Source organism: Spermophilus citellus (genome assembly GCF_964194105.1).
Source record: "Spermophilus citellus genome assembly, chromosome: 11".
NCBI lineage: Eukaryota > Metazoa > Chordata > Mammalia > Rodentia > Sciuridae > Spermophilus > Spermophilus citellus.
Window position 1 is genome coordinate 85691109 of NC_138192.1, and position 18580 is coordinate 85709688.

The 18580-nt window shown below is 37.1% G+C and overlaps 1 protein-coding gene across 1 annotated transcript in view; it reads right to left on the reverse strand.

The window, feature by feature from the left end:
• NCKAP1 (NCK associated protein 1) overlaps positions 1-2776 on the reverse strand; it is a 107282-nt gene extending 104506 nt beyond the window's left edge. The window contains exon 1 of the mRNA XM_081260476.1: positions 2398-2776. Within this exon, the coding sequence (XP_081116602.1) occupies positions 2398-2505 (108 nt within the window). The 5' untranslated portion in view covers positions 2506-2776. The remainder of the gene's footprint in view (positions 1-2397) is intronic.
• Between the last annotated feature and the right edge of the window lie 15804 nt (positions 2777-18580).

Below are 18580 nucleotides of genomic sequence, written 5' to 3' on the forward strand. Positions count from 1 at the left end.
GCCTCATGTCCAAGAAATGCCCTAAAATACAAGTACTTCAAAAATACACTGCATAGAAGGAATTCATCATCAGGCAAGGTAGGCAAAATATTTCTCAAAAAACTATAATTATATGGCAAATGCTAAAATACAGTATTTCAATAACTCAAAATACTTGACACTTGGATATGACAACAATCACATTCAGCTTACTTTACATTTCAGTAGTTAATGAAATGAGAGCCTGGGGCTGAGGTTGTGGCTCAGCACCTAGTACATGTAAGGCCCTGGGTTTGATCCTCAGAACAACATAAAAAAATAAATAAAATGAAGGTATTGTATCTGACTACAACTAAAAAATAAATATTTCTTTTTAAAAAAAAAGGAGAGCCTTAAGTTCCTCAAAACAGGAAGTGAAAAAAAAAATAGTCCTTTGAGAAAAGGCAATGAACTGGAATTATAAGAGTTTAAATACTTATCATTTAATCGTATCTATGAAAGTGTATATTAAAAGCTGACTGTATGCACACTATAAAATGTTTAATGACTACTTAAAAATAGGTATTCTGCCCAAATACCCAAATCACTTTTGATGTTACTCTCACTTCCTCTTCTAGAAACCATCAGAACCATTTCCTTTAACCACAATACCACAGGTCTAGTAACTTTCAGAAATGTTTGTCTTGTTCATGTTTGGGGCTCAGTTTTCATATAGGCACCAATTTCCAAATTTCTTAAACAGCATAAACTCACCCAAAGCTCAGGTGAGTGTAAACTAAAGTAATTCTATCTAAAATTAAATTATTTCTAAACTACATAAATTTGTAATCAAGGCTCCTCGGTAAATGCAGATGGCTTCTTTGTAATGACAGTGAGCTACAGTCACATAACATGTAACAAACTAAATAGGCATGTTGCAGTTACTCTTCCAGATTGCACTGGGTTTAGAGTCAATTAATCCTTGCAATTAAGGTGAGTAGCCCAAGAAGATAGCTATCCTTTCCCAAAGTTTTGTTTTTTGGTGCTTTGTTTGTTTGTTTTGGTGGTACTGGCAATGGAACCTAGGGCCTGAGCACACTAGGCAACCACTCTACCACTGAACTATATCCCCTACCCCAAATGTATCATTATTACTCAGGACGGTCTTCTTTATAATTAGTGTGTAAATCATCTGCAGAAATAATCAATTTTACACTCTAACCCTTTGATGTGAAAATCTCCACAGGCCTAACTCACAACCTACAATCTACTGCTATGATTAAACTAAAGAGGTAACATTTATGATACCATAAAAAACTAACAAAAAAATATGAAGATACGACATCAAATACACATTGAAAACTCATAAGGATCTAAACCAAAAAAATAATAATAATAATCCCCCCCTCGCCAAAAAAAAAAAAAACAATCCCCCTTTGTCTCTTTATCAGATTTTTAAAACTTCTCAACCTTGTTCTAAAAGCAAAAGAATTTAGGTTGTTTTCTCCTAAAAAGAATTAACGTAACTTTTTTTTTCTATCTTTCATCCACTTTTCTGCCTTCCTCTCAATCTTTAGACACGTACATTTTCAATGGACCTGTTTTAGTTACTCAAATTGTGAGACTATGCTATATCCCAGCGGTAGTGCCAACATATTAACTTTGTACAGACACTCACTGTACTTTTAAGAAATAGTGTTTTGGTATTATCAGATAAGAATTAGAAAAACTAAAATGAGGAGGAGTACAGAGGAAAGAGAAAAGGTTGTTATTCCTGTTCTAGTGACTCACAGCCCAGAAGTATTTCAGAAGAAAATTGGTTCCACCCTCACTTTCCCCTCCTCTCCACCTTCAAAATGAAATAATCTTAAATCGTCAACACTCTCTCAAAGGGCTTTTATTTAGCAACCTAAAATAAAGTGAAGAGGAAAGGATGCGGGGTCCATCGGATTAGCCATTCCTGCCCACATTCCCACACTTACACACCAGAAAATTCAGAGGAGGGCCGTAAACCCTGTTCATTGCTGCCATCTCCGCCAGAGCCCCTCGATCTCAGTCCCGGAGCCCCAAGTTTTCCCAGCCCACCTACAATCCCCCCCCCCGCTTCCTGAGGACGCGGGCCCGCGGCGAGGGCACCCAGGGGCGAACACGGTGGACGCGGCGCCCCTCTCCGGGCGCGGGCCCGGGTTCCCATCGGCCGCCAGGAGCCGGGAAATGGCTTCTCCCTGCCTCTGGCCGCTCTGCGAGCCAGCGGGGGAGGCGCTCAGGACTCTGCCTTAGGCCTCGTCGCATCCCGGCGACCTGGGGTCGAGCCTGACGCGAGGAGGCCGAGATTTCTGCCCTCTGCGCTGCCCACTGCCCCCACCCTCCCGGCCTCCCCTGCCCTCCATCCCTCCAGGGCCCGCCGCCCCCGCCGCGGCCTCGCCGGCCCGTGCGCACCTTCTTGATGTTGTAGAGGCGGGTGAGCATGCCGACGCCCCGGTCATTGAGGATGGTGAGCTTCTCCGCCAGCTTCTGCTGACTGGGCTGCAGCACGGAGCGCGACATGGTGGTGCCGGTGCCGCCGCCGGCCGCCTCGCGCCCAGTCACCGGCCCGCGGCCTCCGCAGCAACCTCTCTCGGGCCTCCTCCCCTCCCGCCCGCGACCTCCGCCTCAGGGGAGCGCGCCCATAGCCCTCGAGTCCCAAGCCCGCGCCGGTGACAGAGCAAGCCGCGGCGGACGCCTCGGGGCCCCTTCCCGGGCAGCAGCCAGCGCCCCGGCAGCCTCCTGTCTTCCGCCCGCCGCCCTTCCGTCCCCTCCCCCGGCGCTCTCCACCCCAGCCCCCACCGAGCCGCCTTCCCCGGCTCCTCCACTAGGTGTGGCGGCGGCGGCGGCGGCGGCGGCGGCGGCGGCTCCGGCGGCTGAGAACGAGGCCGCTTCCCGCAGCCCCGGACAAGCGCTCGGTCACCTGATCGGTCCCGCTGGCGCCCCCGCGAGGCCAGTCCGGGGACTGCGCTCCGCCAGCCCTCGCCCTCCCCGCCCAGCGCTGGCTTGGCTGGGCCACTGCGCCGGATGCCGGAATGCGAACGTCCCGTGCTGGATGCACAAGGGGTCGCGTCTTCTGTTCGTCCCACTAATCCCCGCACCCTTCGGCTTCTAATTCCCCAAAGTTGCTTTTCCTCACCACCCCCGTAAAGAGGCCCGCAGGAACACTGGGAAGAAGGGGTGTTTTGAGGGCGAGTTTCGCCTAAGAGTGGGCTGGTGGCTCCGAGCGCTTTTCCTCCCACTGCTTAACAGACGCTCCCCACGGAACACAGCAGCTGTTGTGCTTAGCAAGACCGGCATCTCCTCTCCCAACCTCCCTACCCATCCTAACTCCCCCGCCTCAAGCCTGTTTGCAAGGAAGGAGGTCGGAAGTGAAGACTACTCAAGTTCCTGAGATAATTCGAATCTGAAATGTGTCGAAGAGGAGCACCCATCCGGAGGGGGCCCTAATAGGCTCTGATGTGGTAGCCAAAAAATGAGGGAACGTTCCCATTTTTTTTTTTTTTACCAGATTCCACTTTTTCTTGGAAACTTTCATCTCAGTTTTTTCCTCCTGATCAATTTCTTCTCGTCGTCGACACTCCAACTGTAATCCCTCTGGTCAAATACATTAGACGTTCCAAACTGAATAAATCAAGGATTTAATGCGATTGATTGGGGTGACAAATTCCAGGCAAGAGGATTCATGACACTTTGAAATTTGGGACTTTACCTTCTTCCTATGTGTTAACCTTTTATATTACATTCTTTAAGTCAATGACAAAATGTCACCTTCAATGAGACATTCTTCCCCCCCCCCCGGAGGTGGGGCAAGGTACTGGGGGTTGAACTCAGGGATACTCAACCACTGAGCCACATCCCCAGCCCTATTTTGTATTTAGAGACAGTGACTCACTGAGTTGCTTAGTACCTTGCCTTTGCTGAGGCTGGCTTTGAACTCCAGATCCTTCTGACTCAGCCTGCCGAGCCGCTGGGTTTACAGGCATGCACCACCGCGCCTAGCTCAATGAGACATTCTCAAGAGTAAATAAGCCATCAATTTATTGATAAAAACACTCTATGAAAAGGAAATTGTAATGAATAGCTTTTAAAACTATTGCATCTTCTATTCGTATGGAAATCTTCATTTTACTATCCCTAAAAGAAGGAATAGACTAAATGGATTTGATTCAAGGGATATTAAAAAGAGTCCTGTTCCTTTAAAAAAAAAAAAAGTCAAAAGCATAGCTGCAGTTATTCTTGAAAGTTTATACGTAAAAGTTGCATTACCTTCAATGAATACTTTGTATATAGTCTCGTTTGTTTAATACAAACACATTTTTAGTTATTTACTATAGTCATTAACTGGTTGAGGAATTTAATATATCCAGTTACTTTTCAAGCTGATAGCTAACATCTTAATTTAGAGGAGGCAAGGGTCTGGTGCCTGAGATAGTAAGAGCAGACCTGGGAATTGAAGGCACACAGGTAAGAAACTTTGAAGATGCTGGACATAGAGGAAAATATGTGTTCTTTGGGGGAAACCACAAATAAGCCAGTTCTAGATGACGAATTATAGAATCTTACCAATGAAAGCTTATCTCATTTTCTACTTTTTAGAAAATGCTGCATAGCCAGAACAAGAAAATTACACCATAGTATAAATTTGAACACAATTCTTACTGAAGAAAAGCTACTATAAGTCTCCATATGAACTTGAATATTTGTGAATGCTTGTAACTGAGAGTATTCAATAGAAGGACTCCTATATGGATCCTATTTTTTTATTTACTTTTATTTTATTGTGGCACTGAGAATTGAATCCAGGGGCTCTCTACCACTGAGCTTTATTCCCAGCCCTTTTTATTTATTTATTTTTATTTTGAAACAGAGTTTCCACTAAGTTGCCCAGGCTGGTCTCAAAGTTGCCACCCTCCTGCTTCAGGGGCCTGAATCTCTGAAATTCCAGGGGTACACCACCACTTCTGGCTGTAGATCCTAGTCTTATTATTCAATTTGTATTGTAACTAATTTTTAGACAGACTAGGCATAGTGTATTATATCTATCTTTTTTGAATAAAAGATTAAATTTTAATGAACTATTCATAATTTTTTTATTTCTCTATATTTTGCATCAAGAAGAATTTTGATATTTAGATCAAGCGCATGTGTATGCAGTCTCTTTCCTCCTTAAAAGCAGAATAAAGACTACATCTCCAAACCTCCATCGCAGCTTAGTGTAACCATATGACTAAATTTCTGGTCATTAGAAAACATGCTTTCAAGAACCTTCCTTAAGAGACTGCTATGGCTCACCTTTTGCCCACTTCTTTCATTTGGCCACCTGTGTCAAGGATGCAACATCCACTCTCTTAGACCATAACAGCCAGAATAGCAGAACATGGAAATGTAAGGTATGTGTGGGCTTCTCAGAGCAGAACTGCCATATCAACCCTGGCCCATTTAGATCTGGATTTTAGATGAAAGAGAAATAAACTTTTAATTCAGTTTTTCTTTTTGGTGGGGGGTGAGAGGGACATCTATTACTTACAGCCTAACTTGATTCTAACTGATAACAGTTTCTGCTGCCAACATTATAATATCTCTATTAGGAATAAAATAAGCAATAGTAATTATATTTAATGTGTATTAAATATTTTTGCACTATGTCAGGTGCTTATATTTGAGTTTTATTTCCTCATCTACTTTTCTCAAAATTATTTCAAGATATTATCTTTCATTTTACAGATAAGGAAATGAAATGCAGAAAGGTGTCTTAAATTACCAATGGTCATACCTGTAGAAATTGGAAAAGCTGGTATTGGATCTCTTATTGGTCTGACTATAAAGGTTATGTGTGCTCTTTACTGTGATGCCATTAATGTCTAGTTAGATGGCGTTACATTTGTCATGCATCTGATGAACCTACTTCTACCCTTTCCTCTAGCATTTCTTAAACCTAATTAATTCTTCATAAATAGTCATTTCACTTTCTTTTGCAGCTCAAGTCGGCCATATTTTCCCTCACTGATGATTCACCAGCTCTTTCAAATGGCTTTCTTCAGCTTTGCTTTTCTCTAGTAACTAGAATGAGAATTATTTCTGCAATGCTTTTTGCAAATTGTGAGGGATATTTTAGTTTGCTTTAAAAAAAAACACTTAGCTGACAATTCCCTATGTAAGGCAAAAAAGAAAAAAAATGATGAAGGGCCTTTCCATGAGTTTTTAGGTGAAAACCATTTTATTAGTATGTCTCTGTCAAAGGTAACATTCCTGTGTTCTTCAAGACAAATTCAACATTTTTCCTCCCATCAGATTTCAAATCAGGTATTAGTAGTTAGGTGTAACTAGAAATATGTGAACAAATTTATCTTTAAAACATTCTAAGAATAGAATAGTAGACATATATTAGACACATCTATCTTCCTTCCCTCTCTTTAGAGAACTGCTACATTCTGACAAAACTGATTTCAGAGAGTAAAAGGTAGGTCAATTCCATAAATGTTGGTGAGGATGTGGGGGAAAAGGTACACTCATATATTGCTGGTGGAGATGCAAATTGGTGCAACCATTATGGAAAACGGTATAGGATTCCTCAGAAAACCTGGAATGGAACCACCACTTTACCCAGCTATCCCACTTCTCAAAAGACTTAAAATCAGTATATTAAACTGATACAGCCACATCAATGTTTATAGCAGCTCAATTCACAATAGTTAAACTATGGAACCAGCCTAGGTGCCATTCAGCAGATGAATGGATTAAAAAATGTGGTATGTATATTTGATGGAGGATTACTCAGCCTTAAAGAAGAATGAAATCATGGCATTTGCCAGTAAATAAATGGAGCTGGAGAATATCATGTTAAACAAAGTAAGCCTATCCCCAAAAAACAAAGATCAAATGTTTTGTCTGATATGTGGATGCTAGTTCACAATGAGGGGGTGGCTAGAGAAGAATAGAGTTACTTTAGGTAGAAGGGAGTGAAGGGAGGGGAAGGAGTATGGGAGTAGGAAGGATATTATTATTACCCTATGTGCATATGTAACTATATAACTGCTGGGATTCCACATCGTATATAACTAGAAAAATGAGAAATTTAACTTCATTATATATAATGTATCAAAGTACATTCTACTGTCATGTATAACTAATTTAAAAATTTTTTAAAAGGTAGGTCAAACTGTGGGAAGAGGCAGGTATCAAATAACAAATTAATGAGATTTTTCAAGGAATCATCATTCTTTTTAAGTATTTACTTTTTAGTTGTAGGTGGACACAATATCTTTATTTCATTTTTATGTGGTGAAGAGGATAGAACTCAGTGCCTCATATGTGCAAGGCGAGCACTCTATCACTGAGCCACAACCCCAGCCCCAAAGAATTGTCATTTTTAAAGTATTTTTTTAAGAACAAAGTATTTTATCAAACAAGTCAGCAATCAAATATAACATTTTGCTGCTTGGCATCTAGACTCCTCTATGCCCTCAGTGTGCCAGCAGCAACTGTAGATCATAGTCAAGGGATCTGTGAAGTTTGGGCTTGTACCCTAGATGAAGAAAATCTGCCAAGTTATCCAAAAATATAATTAAATGGCTATGGGCACTGAGGTTCCAGGTATAGTATTTTTAAAGTGTTTTAAAGACCTTAGTCAGAATGTTATATAAATAGAGAAACTCCCTCTGGATGAAGATCTGTGGAAAAACATGATAGATTTCACTGTAGTTGAGCAGTGGTTATAGAAAAGCTAGATAATAAAGTATATGCTAACTCAATACCTCAAGCTCTGTCCTCCTACATGGCAAAGTTCATGAGGCATGAAATTTGCTCCACTGAAAATGACTAAGAAAGAGAATAGAGAAAGATGGAGCAACAGTATCCCAATATCTGTAGGAAATGAAGTAAGTAGTAAAGATAGGCGGAGACTGCAACTTGGTATGGCAGAAGAATAACAAATACGGGGCTAAATGAAATGTAAGAGTCCCCACTAGCCAGCAGCAAAAAAAATACCAGAAATAGAACTGATCCAACAAGTTCAAACATAAAACAATGAAAAATTACTGATAGGCTGGATCTTGACCATTCATACCCAATTAGATTCATCTCGTAGCCTGACAAATGTTTGGTAATACAACTTGCACGTGTTTATTTGCTTTTGCTCTACAAAACTAACAATAGATTCGGCTTTCCTTTAAAGTCCTTTTCCTTTAAAGTCATTCAAGGAACTTCAGTTTTCTCTATGGAAAAAATTGAATTGAATGAACAGTGTAAGTATATGATTGGTTTTAGTTGGCTAAAACTAAAACTAAGTGAGTTTGTATCAGTACCTAAAAAACTAAGGGAAGGGTTTTTATTTTCAACAGCAATTTCTAGGTTATTCATCAGAGAGGGAAAACTATGTTTAAGTAGAGAATGAAATAATCAAAGGAGCAGAGGCACAGACAGAACAAGAGGGAAAGAGATGGAGAGGAAGCAAATGGTATAAAGCCAGGTTAATTTTTTTTTTTTTAATGATGGTGAAGGTAGGATAAGGGTAGAGAAAATAAGATGATATTAGCTCTCTTTGAGCACTTGCAATGTGTCATGGCCTGTTCCACCTGTTTTACATGTATTAATGTGTTTCACCTTCAGAACAAACTCTTGAAGTAGCTATACTTTATCATTCCTATTAAATAGATGAGGACATTTTGCCTAACATTACAATTGGTAAGGGATGATGTTCCCACTCTTTACCACTTGCTGTGTGCACTGATGTTGGTCAGCAGAATTGATTTTTAGAAAATGAGAAAACTTTCTCATCTTTTCTAATTTCTCAATGAAATGGAAATATTTCATCATCCTAAAAGGGAAAACTGGTGTCCAAAAATATTAAAATGTTCACTTGAGCTTTATGTTATATATTTAGGTTAGGGGGGGGGCCCTAAGTGGGTGGGGCTAAGCCCTGAGGTTGAGCTCACAGAGTTGTAATTCTGGCTTTGCTTCTTACAGCAGTGTGACCTAGGGCATGTAGCTATAGTTCTCTAATCTTCTCCATTTTTACCTCAAATAAAAATAACTGTACCTAAGATAATTTACTAGATTGTTGTGAGGAAGCTATGAAATCATTTATAGCACTTGTATCTTATACAGTTACATGAACTGTAAGTATTGCCTGTTGTTACTATTCTATGGTTATTATTATTGTTGTTGCCCCTGGCTACCCAGTTGTGGTTTCCTACATTGGTAAGTTGCTTCAGATAAAGAAAAAAAAAAAAAGAAGGCTGTGAGTTGTTTTGTTGTTGTTGCTGCTGCTGCTGCTGTTGTTGTTTATTTATTTATTTATTTATTTATTTATTTATTTATTTATTTATTTTAGGTGAGGGCAATGGAAGAAGAGAGCAGAAAAAGAATAGAATACTGGCTATGGAATAATAGACTCCTTTAGATAGTTAACGCATTGTGTTATAATATTCAATTTTAAAAAAATAAAACCTATCTAATTACATTAAAATGTTTTGCTTGACAAACTCCTATTTCCAAGTAATAATTTCTGAAAGTGAAATTTTCAGTTTTATGTTAGGCATATACCATACCCATTATACTTCTAAGTATGGATTATGTACAAATGTTAAGAAAATTAAATTTTTCCTTATTATAAGACACATACTGTGCTAAAATATTATAAACTCTTTATAAGATTATTTTTCCCATTAAAACTTCATTGAAGTCTAAATGTTTACAATAAGTCAGGTGCTCACTGGTGCTTAAATTTAACTTTTGTATTCCCACTTAAATTAAAATTCATTGTGACTTAACCACTATCTTACAAATTAAGTTACTACTATCAAATCCTGTTTTACTGTTTGAAAGCCATGAACATATACATCCCCACCTAGACTATTCGAGGATTAAAGTTTTACCATTCCTTCCATCATTTTTAATTGCTTCAATGTGAACATTTAGAATCAGAATTTAATCACATTTTCCACAATTACTTTTTGTATTTATCCTATTCCATCATCTTCATTTGTGCTATATTTGAAATGAAAGGATGAACAATTTATTTTTAGCTTTTGAAGAGAGCAAAGTGACATTTCCTTAACTACTATTCAATTTATTTGTTTATTTCATATAGTTATTCTAGAGTTAAAATATCAGGAACATATTAAAGCAAACTTTAGCATATACATATGTATGTGTAAATACTTTGTGTCATATTTTAATTATAAAATTATATGACTTGAGCAGTAAACATTTATTAAGTCTACTTAAATGGAAAATAGCTATGTTATTTAATATATTAGATTTCAAAAAGCTAGTAGTTTTATTATCTACTATGTTAGCTAAAAATGCAACTACTAGATTGATAGCAAACTACAGAAATTACAAACATTAGAAGAGAATTTTGACTATGCAACTGATCCTAGAAACAACAAAGTTGTCTTGTTTTAAAAGACAGTGAGATAGATTTAAAGCCTTTGATTTGAATCAGAAGAAAGGAACGAAGTGAATAGTTCATCTTTACTCATTGTCCTCAAGGAGTCAAAGCAGAAATAAAACAAAGCTGTAATCATTGTTTTCTTTACACGATGGTACAGATTTATAGGCTAAATTAATTCTTAGTTCTAAGATTTCTAATTAGATATGGGTAATGAACCCCACCCCTGGCCCATTTTTAAAAAAATGAAACTATTCATTTACCCAGAAAAATGGACAAGGATGGGAATGTAGTTCAAAAAAGGTAGAGCACTGGCCTAACCTTACGCAAGGCACTGGGTTTGATCTCCAACATTGCAACAAAAATACAATTTTTTAAAAGAGTTTCTGGGTTCACTAAGTCTATATAAAGCTCCAAAGCTAGATTCAGAACCACTCTGCATTGTAATGTTTGTCAAAGAAAACAGAATGGGAGGAATGTTGTATCCAAGTCATCACATGCCAATTATCCAGGTTTAAACCAATATAAAAGTTAGGAAACAAACTTTTTAAAACATCATCCAGAGCTGTAAAAAGTGCCTCTTTCCTGATAAGTTCAGTGCATTAGTCTATGGTAACAGGGTGGCCTTCTATAATTGACATTTTTATCAGGATTAAATAACCCACTATACCTCAATTACTCAAGTTCATTCTCTTTTTTTAAAATTTTTTTATAGATGTTATGGACCTTTATTTTATTCATGTATTTTTATGTGGTGCTGAGAATTGAATCCAGGGCCTCACACATGCTAGGCAAGTGCTCTTACCACTAAGCCACAACCCCAGCCCCTCGAGTTCATTCGTTATGTGCCTTCCTCTGGCATCTCCAACAGAAGGTGTGAAGGACAACTGAAAACATGAAACAACTTGGGTTGTTCTGTTTTTGCTTTCAACTGAACACCTTGTCTAAACAGTTTAGTGGAAAGTAAGACAGGGAAACTGCTGTTTAGCACAAAATGTTTGGATGGACTGCAAATTATCACTTTTTTCCATATCCCTTTCTCTTATTGGTATAGGTAATACAGGGCTGGCTGCTTCCTTAATGCAACTTACAGTGTTTTAAAGAGAGCCGGTGAGTCCTACACATTACATAAGCCATAATTAATCTGCCTCAAAATGATTGCAGAATTATCGTAAATGTAGTCTCAGAAGCCTGCTGCTAAAGTAGACCCAGCCAGCTTTTCAACTTTCAAAGCTGCTCTGTGTAAAGCAGCACATTTGGAAATCTGTTGCTGGTACACTCTCTTCATACCCTATTTCTAAGAAGTAAAATTTAACACGAGGGAGAAAGATACATAAAATAGGTGAAAGGATTGCAAAAATAGAAGAAGCAGTTCTAAGCAAATTTATTATGTTAGGTTTTCAAATATTTAGATGTTCGGATGTTTTAGAATGTTGATGTTATTTTCTTATTAGCAAAATACCTCCTCTCTTGATTTCCATGCCAGGTGGCAAACTCCTACACCACCAGACAATCGGTTCTTTGTCTCATACTGTTATTGCTTTTTCAGATAGGGAAAAGTAAATATTAAGTAAATATCACCACCCCTATCATCGTTTAACATTAAATAAGTTTGACACCATAGACTTGACTACAATTATCAGAGTTAGGTAAACTGCCTCAATTCTTATCTCTTGCAGAAAGATAATCAAATACTAGGAATAAGGGTTTTCTTTTTCTTCTCTCTGTGGGAGACATATTAGCTTAATTCATGTGAAAGATTTATTTTTCTTCTATGTCCTTTTCATTTCAAAAGGTATTCCTACTTTCATTGGAAAGGTTGTGAGTTTGGAGGGTTTCGGTTTTTGTGGGTTTTTTTCTCAGTAAAATATATATTTTTTAATTTTACTTGGCTATAATTTTGAACTTACTCATTTAACACAAGATTTTTTACAGGTATTATTTCTTGAATGCCTTTTATTGTTATGTGTGTACACATTATTTAATCTCCATGTGCCTCAGTTTCCTCATCTGTGAAAAACTAGAACCATGATAGAACTTTTTGAGGATTAAATGAAATAATACATGTAGAAAATGCCAGCAGAGGCCAGCCTGCGACAAGCATTATAGAAGTTAGTTATTATTTTCCATGCAGTTAGTACAAACCATCCTCTCAATCATGACACAAAATTTGTATATGGCAGGAAGCACAGATTTCATTCTTCTGTTTTTTGTGATATTGAGTGGTGCTGAACTCAAGAGCAGGCTTAAAAAATGATTTCCTTTCTGAATCTCCAAACTTTACGAACCACAACTCCCTTCCCAAGTTTCATACTGTATAGGCATACCCTTCTAATAATTTTTCCAGAATAAATATTCATTCTTAAGTACATGAGATGCCCAGTTCTAAGAATATTTTCTGATTTCTTCATATTTTTCATCTTCAAAGTGATTGCATAAACATCATCTCATGTAAACCTTACAGCAATTAGATGAAGAAGCAGAATCTTTATTTTCTTGAGATGTTTCCCAGACTCCCTAGTAGCAGGCCTGAAGGTATGTGATACAGTGCCACACTTATATGTATTAATAGAGAAACTGAGACTCTCTGAAATAAAGTAATTCTCTCAAGATCATACTAATGAATAAAAATAGTTATTACTATTAATATTTTAAAGACAGTATTAGGTTGAACACGTGAAATTGCTGATAATCTACCATTTTTAACCTACCAAGAAAAAGCAATTTCATATTGTTTAACCTAAATGCTAAGTACATATCATTTAATCCTCTTATCAATCAATTCATTTTATTTTTTATTTGTTTCTTCTAGATATACATAACATTAGAGTGTATTTTGACATATTATACATACATAGAATAAGTATAACTTGTTCCAATTTGGATCCCATTATTGTGGTTGTACATGATGTAGAGTTACACTGGTTGTGTATTCATATATGAGCAAAGAAAGGTTATGTCTGATTCATTCTCCTGTCTTTCCTATTCCCATCCCTGTTCCTTTCCCTTATTCTGCTTTATCTAGTCTAAGGAACTTCTTTTCTTCCCCTCCCTTATTGTGGATTAGCATCCACATATCAAAGAGAACATTCTGCTTTTGGTGTTTTGGGAACTGGCTAATTTTACATTGCATGATGTTCTCTAGTTCCATCCATTTACTGGCAAATTTCATTCTTCTTTATGGTTGAGTAAGATTCCATTGTGTGTAATACCACATTTTCTTTATCCATTCATCTGTTGTAGGGCAGCTAGGTTGGTTCCTTAGCTTGGCCATTGTGAATTGAGCTGCTATAAACATTGAAGTGGCTGTGTCATGATTTTAAGTCTTTTGGGTATATACCCAGGAGTAGTTCCATTGCAAGTTTTCTGAGGAATCTACTTTCCAAAGTAGTTGCATCAGTTTGCAGTCCAACCAGTAATGCATAAGTGAACCTTTTCCCCCATATCCTCACTAACATTTATTGTTACTTGTATTTTTGATAGTTGCCATTCTGACTAGAGTGAGATGGAATCTCAGTGTAGTTTTGATTTGCGTTTCTCTAACTGCTAGAGATGTTGGCCATTTTTTTTTCATATGTTTGACCATTGTATTTCTTCTGTGAAGTACCTGTTCAGTTCCTTGGCCCATTTATTGACTGGCTTGTACAGAGGATTGAACCTAGGGGCACTTAACCACTAAGCCACATCTCCAGCCCTTTTTATATTTTATTTAGAGGCAGGGTCTCGCTATGTTGCTTAGGACCTCACTAAAGTGCTAAGGCTAGCTTTGAACTTGTGATCCTCCTACCTCAGTTCCAGAGGTGCTGGGATTATAGATTGGTGCCAGTGCCACTATGCTCAACTACATTGTGAGTTTTTAAAAACTATTTATAGAAATATTTTAAACATAAAAAAGTAGAAAGAAGAGCATGATAATTATCACCTTACTTTGAATCTTAATGATCTTTTCCCAAACTTGAACATAAAGGGTTTTAGCTTATCTGTAATCAAAACCAGAATTATTTATTTATGTGATGTTAATAATATAATATAAATAATGTAATATTATTATCAGAAACTCTTGAAAGTAATCTCTGAATTATTTCTTCAAAGGCAACTATTTCTAGTTTGCTCAGAAAAACATTTGCATTATACAGTATGTTCAACATGGGCTTAATTTTATTTTCACATTTGGTAATTTTTAACATTTTTAAAAGAGGAGACTGTAAGAACAAGGGGTACAACTCATTAAGATCAGTTAAATACATATCTCTCTATCAAATGGAACCTAAGCTAACAGTGTGTGATGAGTAACTTCCTAAATCTTTTTTTTTTTTTTTGAGAAGCAGATGAAGAATACACCCAGTGATTTCATTGCGCTGAGTCACTGAATTGAAAGAGAGACAGATAAACCACACCCAGAATAATCACATTCTTTTTCTTCTAGGGACTCGCAGGCATAAAGCCACAAAGAATTGTTCTACCTGTTTTGTCTACAATAATTCTCATGCACTGCTTGTTTCATTTATTTTGATATTAGGCAACTACTTGGTGAGCTGGGAATTTGGTTAGGTAAAAAGGTTTTTGGCCACTATGTAGGTGTAAACAAAAACAATTTTAGAAACTCAGATAATATTCAAAATCATACGGAAGTATTTTATTGACTAAATGTTTTTTTCAACATTAAATATTTGCTAGGTATTTATATCAAATAACAACAAAAAAAGTTTGCAAAATCATTTTGGTTGACCCCCTCCCTCAAGAATCATCAAACAGCATTTTTGCTGGAAATATTGACCATATCTCTTGAAACTTACTTTATCTAAAAGCTTGATTAATATACTTTTTTTCTGTTTTTTTTAAATGAATATACTCTTCATTTAATTTTCATTTAATAAGTTTTAAGATAAGCTTAAAAGTCATTGTCAGAACTATAATAAAATTTTGTAGTGTTCATGAAATCATCTTACTTCTTCTCTATAACACACAAAAATATCCAAATTTTATTTTCTTTATTTGTTTACACCATGAGAGAAAAAAAAGTGTTCAATATTTAGAACAGCAAGACTCTATAAAAGATGAAAAGTTAAATTTAAAAACAAACTGCTTTTGAGTAAAAATAGTTCTCCCATACAGTGTTGTAACCCTTGGGACATCAACTTGGACATACTTATCAAGAGCATTCAAATTATTCATCACTTCTAAATAAAATTATGCACTGGTACATTTGAATAATTCCACTCCTGGAAATAGTTCTTAAGAAAAAAGCCTTAAAAATTATATTATTTAGAATAACAAACACAATCTAAATTCTCACAGTAGGGAACAGTTACAGGAGTTATAGTACACCCACACCAAGACATTTCTAAACAATTCCATGTGGATGAAAGAAAACATGGATACCATGCCTTACAAAAACCTGATGTATATTTTCCTTAAAAAAGGTTTTAACATCATAATCAAAGTTTCAGACCAATGATCCTTCCAAAAGGAGTGCTTATATTTGGTCATGACTAGAAAAAAAAAAAAACAGTTATCTAAAGCTCCACTTAATCTATGAATAATGACTGATTGAGTTGGACTTCTAAGGTCCTACTGAATTCAGCTTGATTTCTAACAAAAGAGTTTCCAACCATAAGATCCAACAAAATCTAAAATAATTAATAAGCACCAAATGAAATTTTATATGTGGGTGACTTTATGTCCTCTGTGGCACCTTAACAGAAACCACAGTTCAATCCTAAGGGATAGATTCCATTCCTTTCGTAAGCATTCTGTGGTGCTGCTCTACCCTTTCAAGTTCCCAATATCCTTTAGCCAAAATATGTAATAGCACTGACTGCAAGGGGCTGCTTTTTAAATGTACCTGTATCTGAAAGATAGATGTGAATTCTCCAGGCCCTTCTTTAACACCAACCGGCTCCCCAATAACTCAATTAATGGGCAAATGAGTTAAAGACACTTTTCAAAAAGAAGAACTACAACTATCCAACAAATATGTTCAATATCATTAGCAACTAGGGAAAAGCAAATCAAAACTTCATTGAGATATCATCTCACACAAGTCAGAATGGCAGTCATCAAGAATACAAACAATTGCTGGGTGCAGTGCTGCACGCCTGTAATACCAGCAGCTTGGGAGGCTGAGGTAGGAGGACTGGAGTTCAAAGCCAGCCTCAGCAACATAAGGAGGCCCTAAGCAACTAGCAAGACCCTGTCTCTAAATAAAATATAAAAAAGGGTGGGGATGTGGATCAGTGGCTAAGTGCCCCTGGGTTGGATCCCTGGTACCAAAAAAAAAAAAAGAATACAAACAATAAAAGTTCCCCTCTCTCACATTGCTGAGAAACTGCATGTCTGAATTCTTGGCTTCAAGCCACTGAGCGACAAGGAAAGTGACCTTCTCTAATCCACTTCAATGTTTATAGCAGCTCAACTTACAATAACCAAGCTATGGAACCAACCTAGCTGCCCCGCAACAGATGAATTAACAACAACAACAAAAATGTGGTATATATACACAATGGAATATGACTCTGCTCTAAAGAAGAATGAATTATGACATTTCTCAACAAATGGATGGAACTGGAGAATATAAGGTTAAGTGAAATAAGCCAGTCCCCCCCCCCAAAAGAAAACAAAGGCAGAATGTTCTCTCTGATACGTGAGTGCTAATCTACAATAATCTACAATAACATTATCATTAGACTAGACAAAGGGGAACAAAGTGAAGGTGGGATGGGAATAGAAAAGACAATAGAATAAATTGGACATTCATATAGGAAATATTATATATATGAATACATGACCAAGGTAACTCCATATCATATACAACCACAATAATAGCATCCTAATTGGAACAAGTTATACTTATTCTATGTATGTATAATATGTCAAAATACATTCTACTATCATGTATGTCTAGAAGAACAAATAATTTTTTTTTAAAAAAAAGAAACGTACCATTACAAGAATATACAATTATTCTGATAAGTTCTTTATTCAAAGAACCATTCTTTCTCTACCACTCTGCAGTTTCCTCCTTTAATCTTAACCAAGTACATTTTCTTATTGTCTGATTTTTTCCTGGGATTTCCACTGATCTATTCATATCACTTAATATTTATATCTTTCATAATCATAACACATCTGAATGTGCATATCATTCTGTGTCGTATACTGAATTTTGACATATTGGAAAATACCCTATGTTAACTTAGCTATCAGGCTAATTCATTTTCATGTGATTGATTAAAACTTGTATTTTGTTATTGTGGGAAAAAAAGAAGACAAACAATAATAAATGCTGGAGAAGATATGGAGAAAAAGGAACACTTTTCCACTGTTGTTGGGATTGTAAGTTAGTACAACCACTATTGAAATCTGTATGGAGGTTTCTGAAAAGTCTAAGAATAGAACACCATTTGACCCAGCCATACTACTCTTTGCTATTTAGCCCCCCTTTCCTTTCTTAGCACAGATGAGGTCATTTGGGAGCCTTATACTGCTCATGAAGACACAGAGGGATTAATATATTTGGGAGTAGGTCAAGAATTGGGAGAAGAAAAACAGCGATAGTCTCAGGTTGGCCAGAGTATGTTGTAAGGAGTCCCTATACCCTAAGAAGAGAAGGAGGAGGTCTTCCTCCATTGAGGAGAGGGAGAAGTTGTCAGCATTCAGGAATGCTATGAGAGACTTGACTCTCCTGGGGTTGGAAACTATTTAAAAGGAATTTACTTACAGTTGGGCCTGAAGTAAGGTCTACCCTCAAAGAAAATATGATAACATCAAAATTATGTCAAAGGCTGCTCTAAATAAAAGTTTACTTTTATATAAATAAAAGACCTATCTCCTCACTATCTCTCTAAATCTTAGAGTACAGAGAATTAATCGCACTGGACATTGTGGTGAAAGAGGGAACAGTAGATCAAAAAAAGCAAGGAGTCAACTTTCTACTTCCTAGGAGCTGAAAGGGTTGGGCAGACTCAGCCCTGCTTCTCACCAGTCTCTCTATAGATGTTTATCAGGCCAGGGCCCCTTAAGAGTCATAGAGACTTTCCTGCACCTAGGACTTTGACATTGAAACCCCAGCAAAAGAATATGGAAGGGTATGTGTAGAATGAACATCTTTAAAACTACAGACACAGGTTCCCCCATTGTAAAAACCCTTATCAATCTGCCCCCATTTTGGATAATTAAGATATCCTGAACTTTAAGGAAATG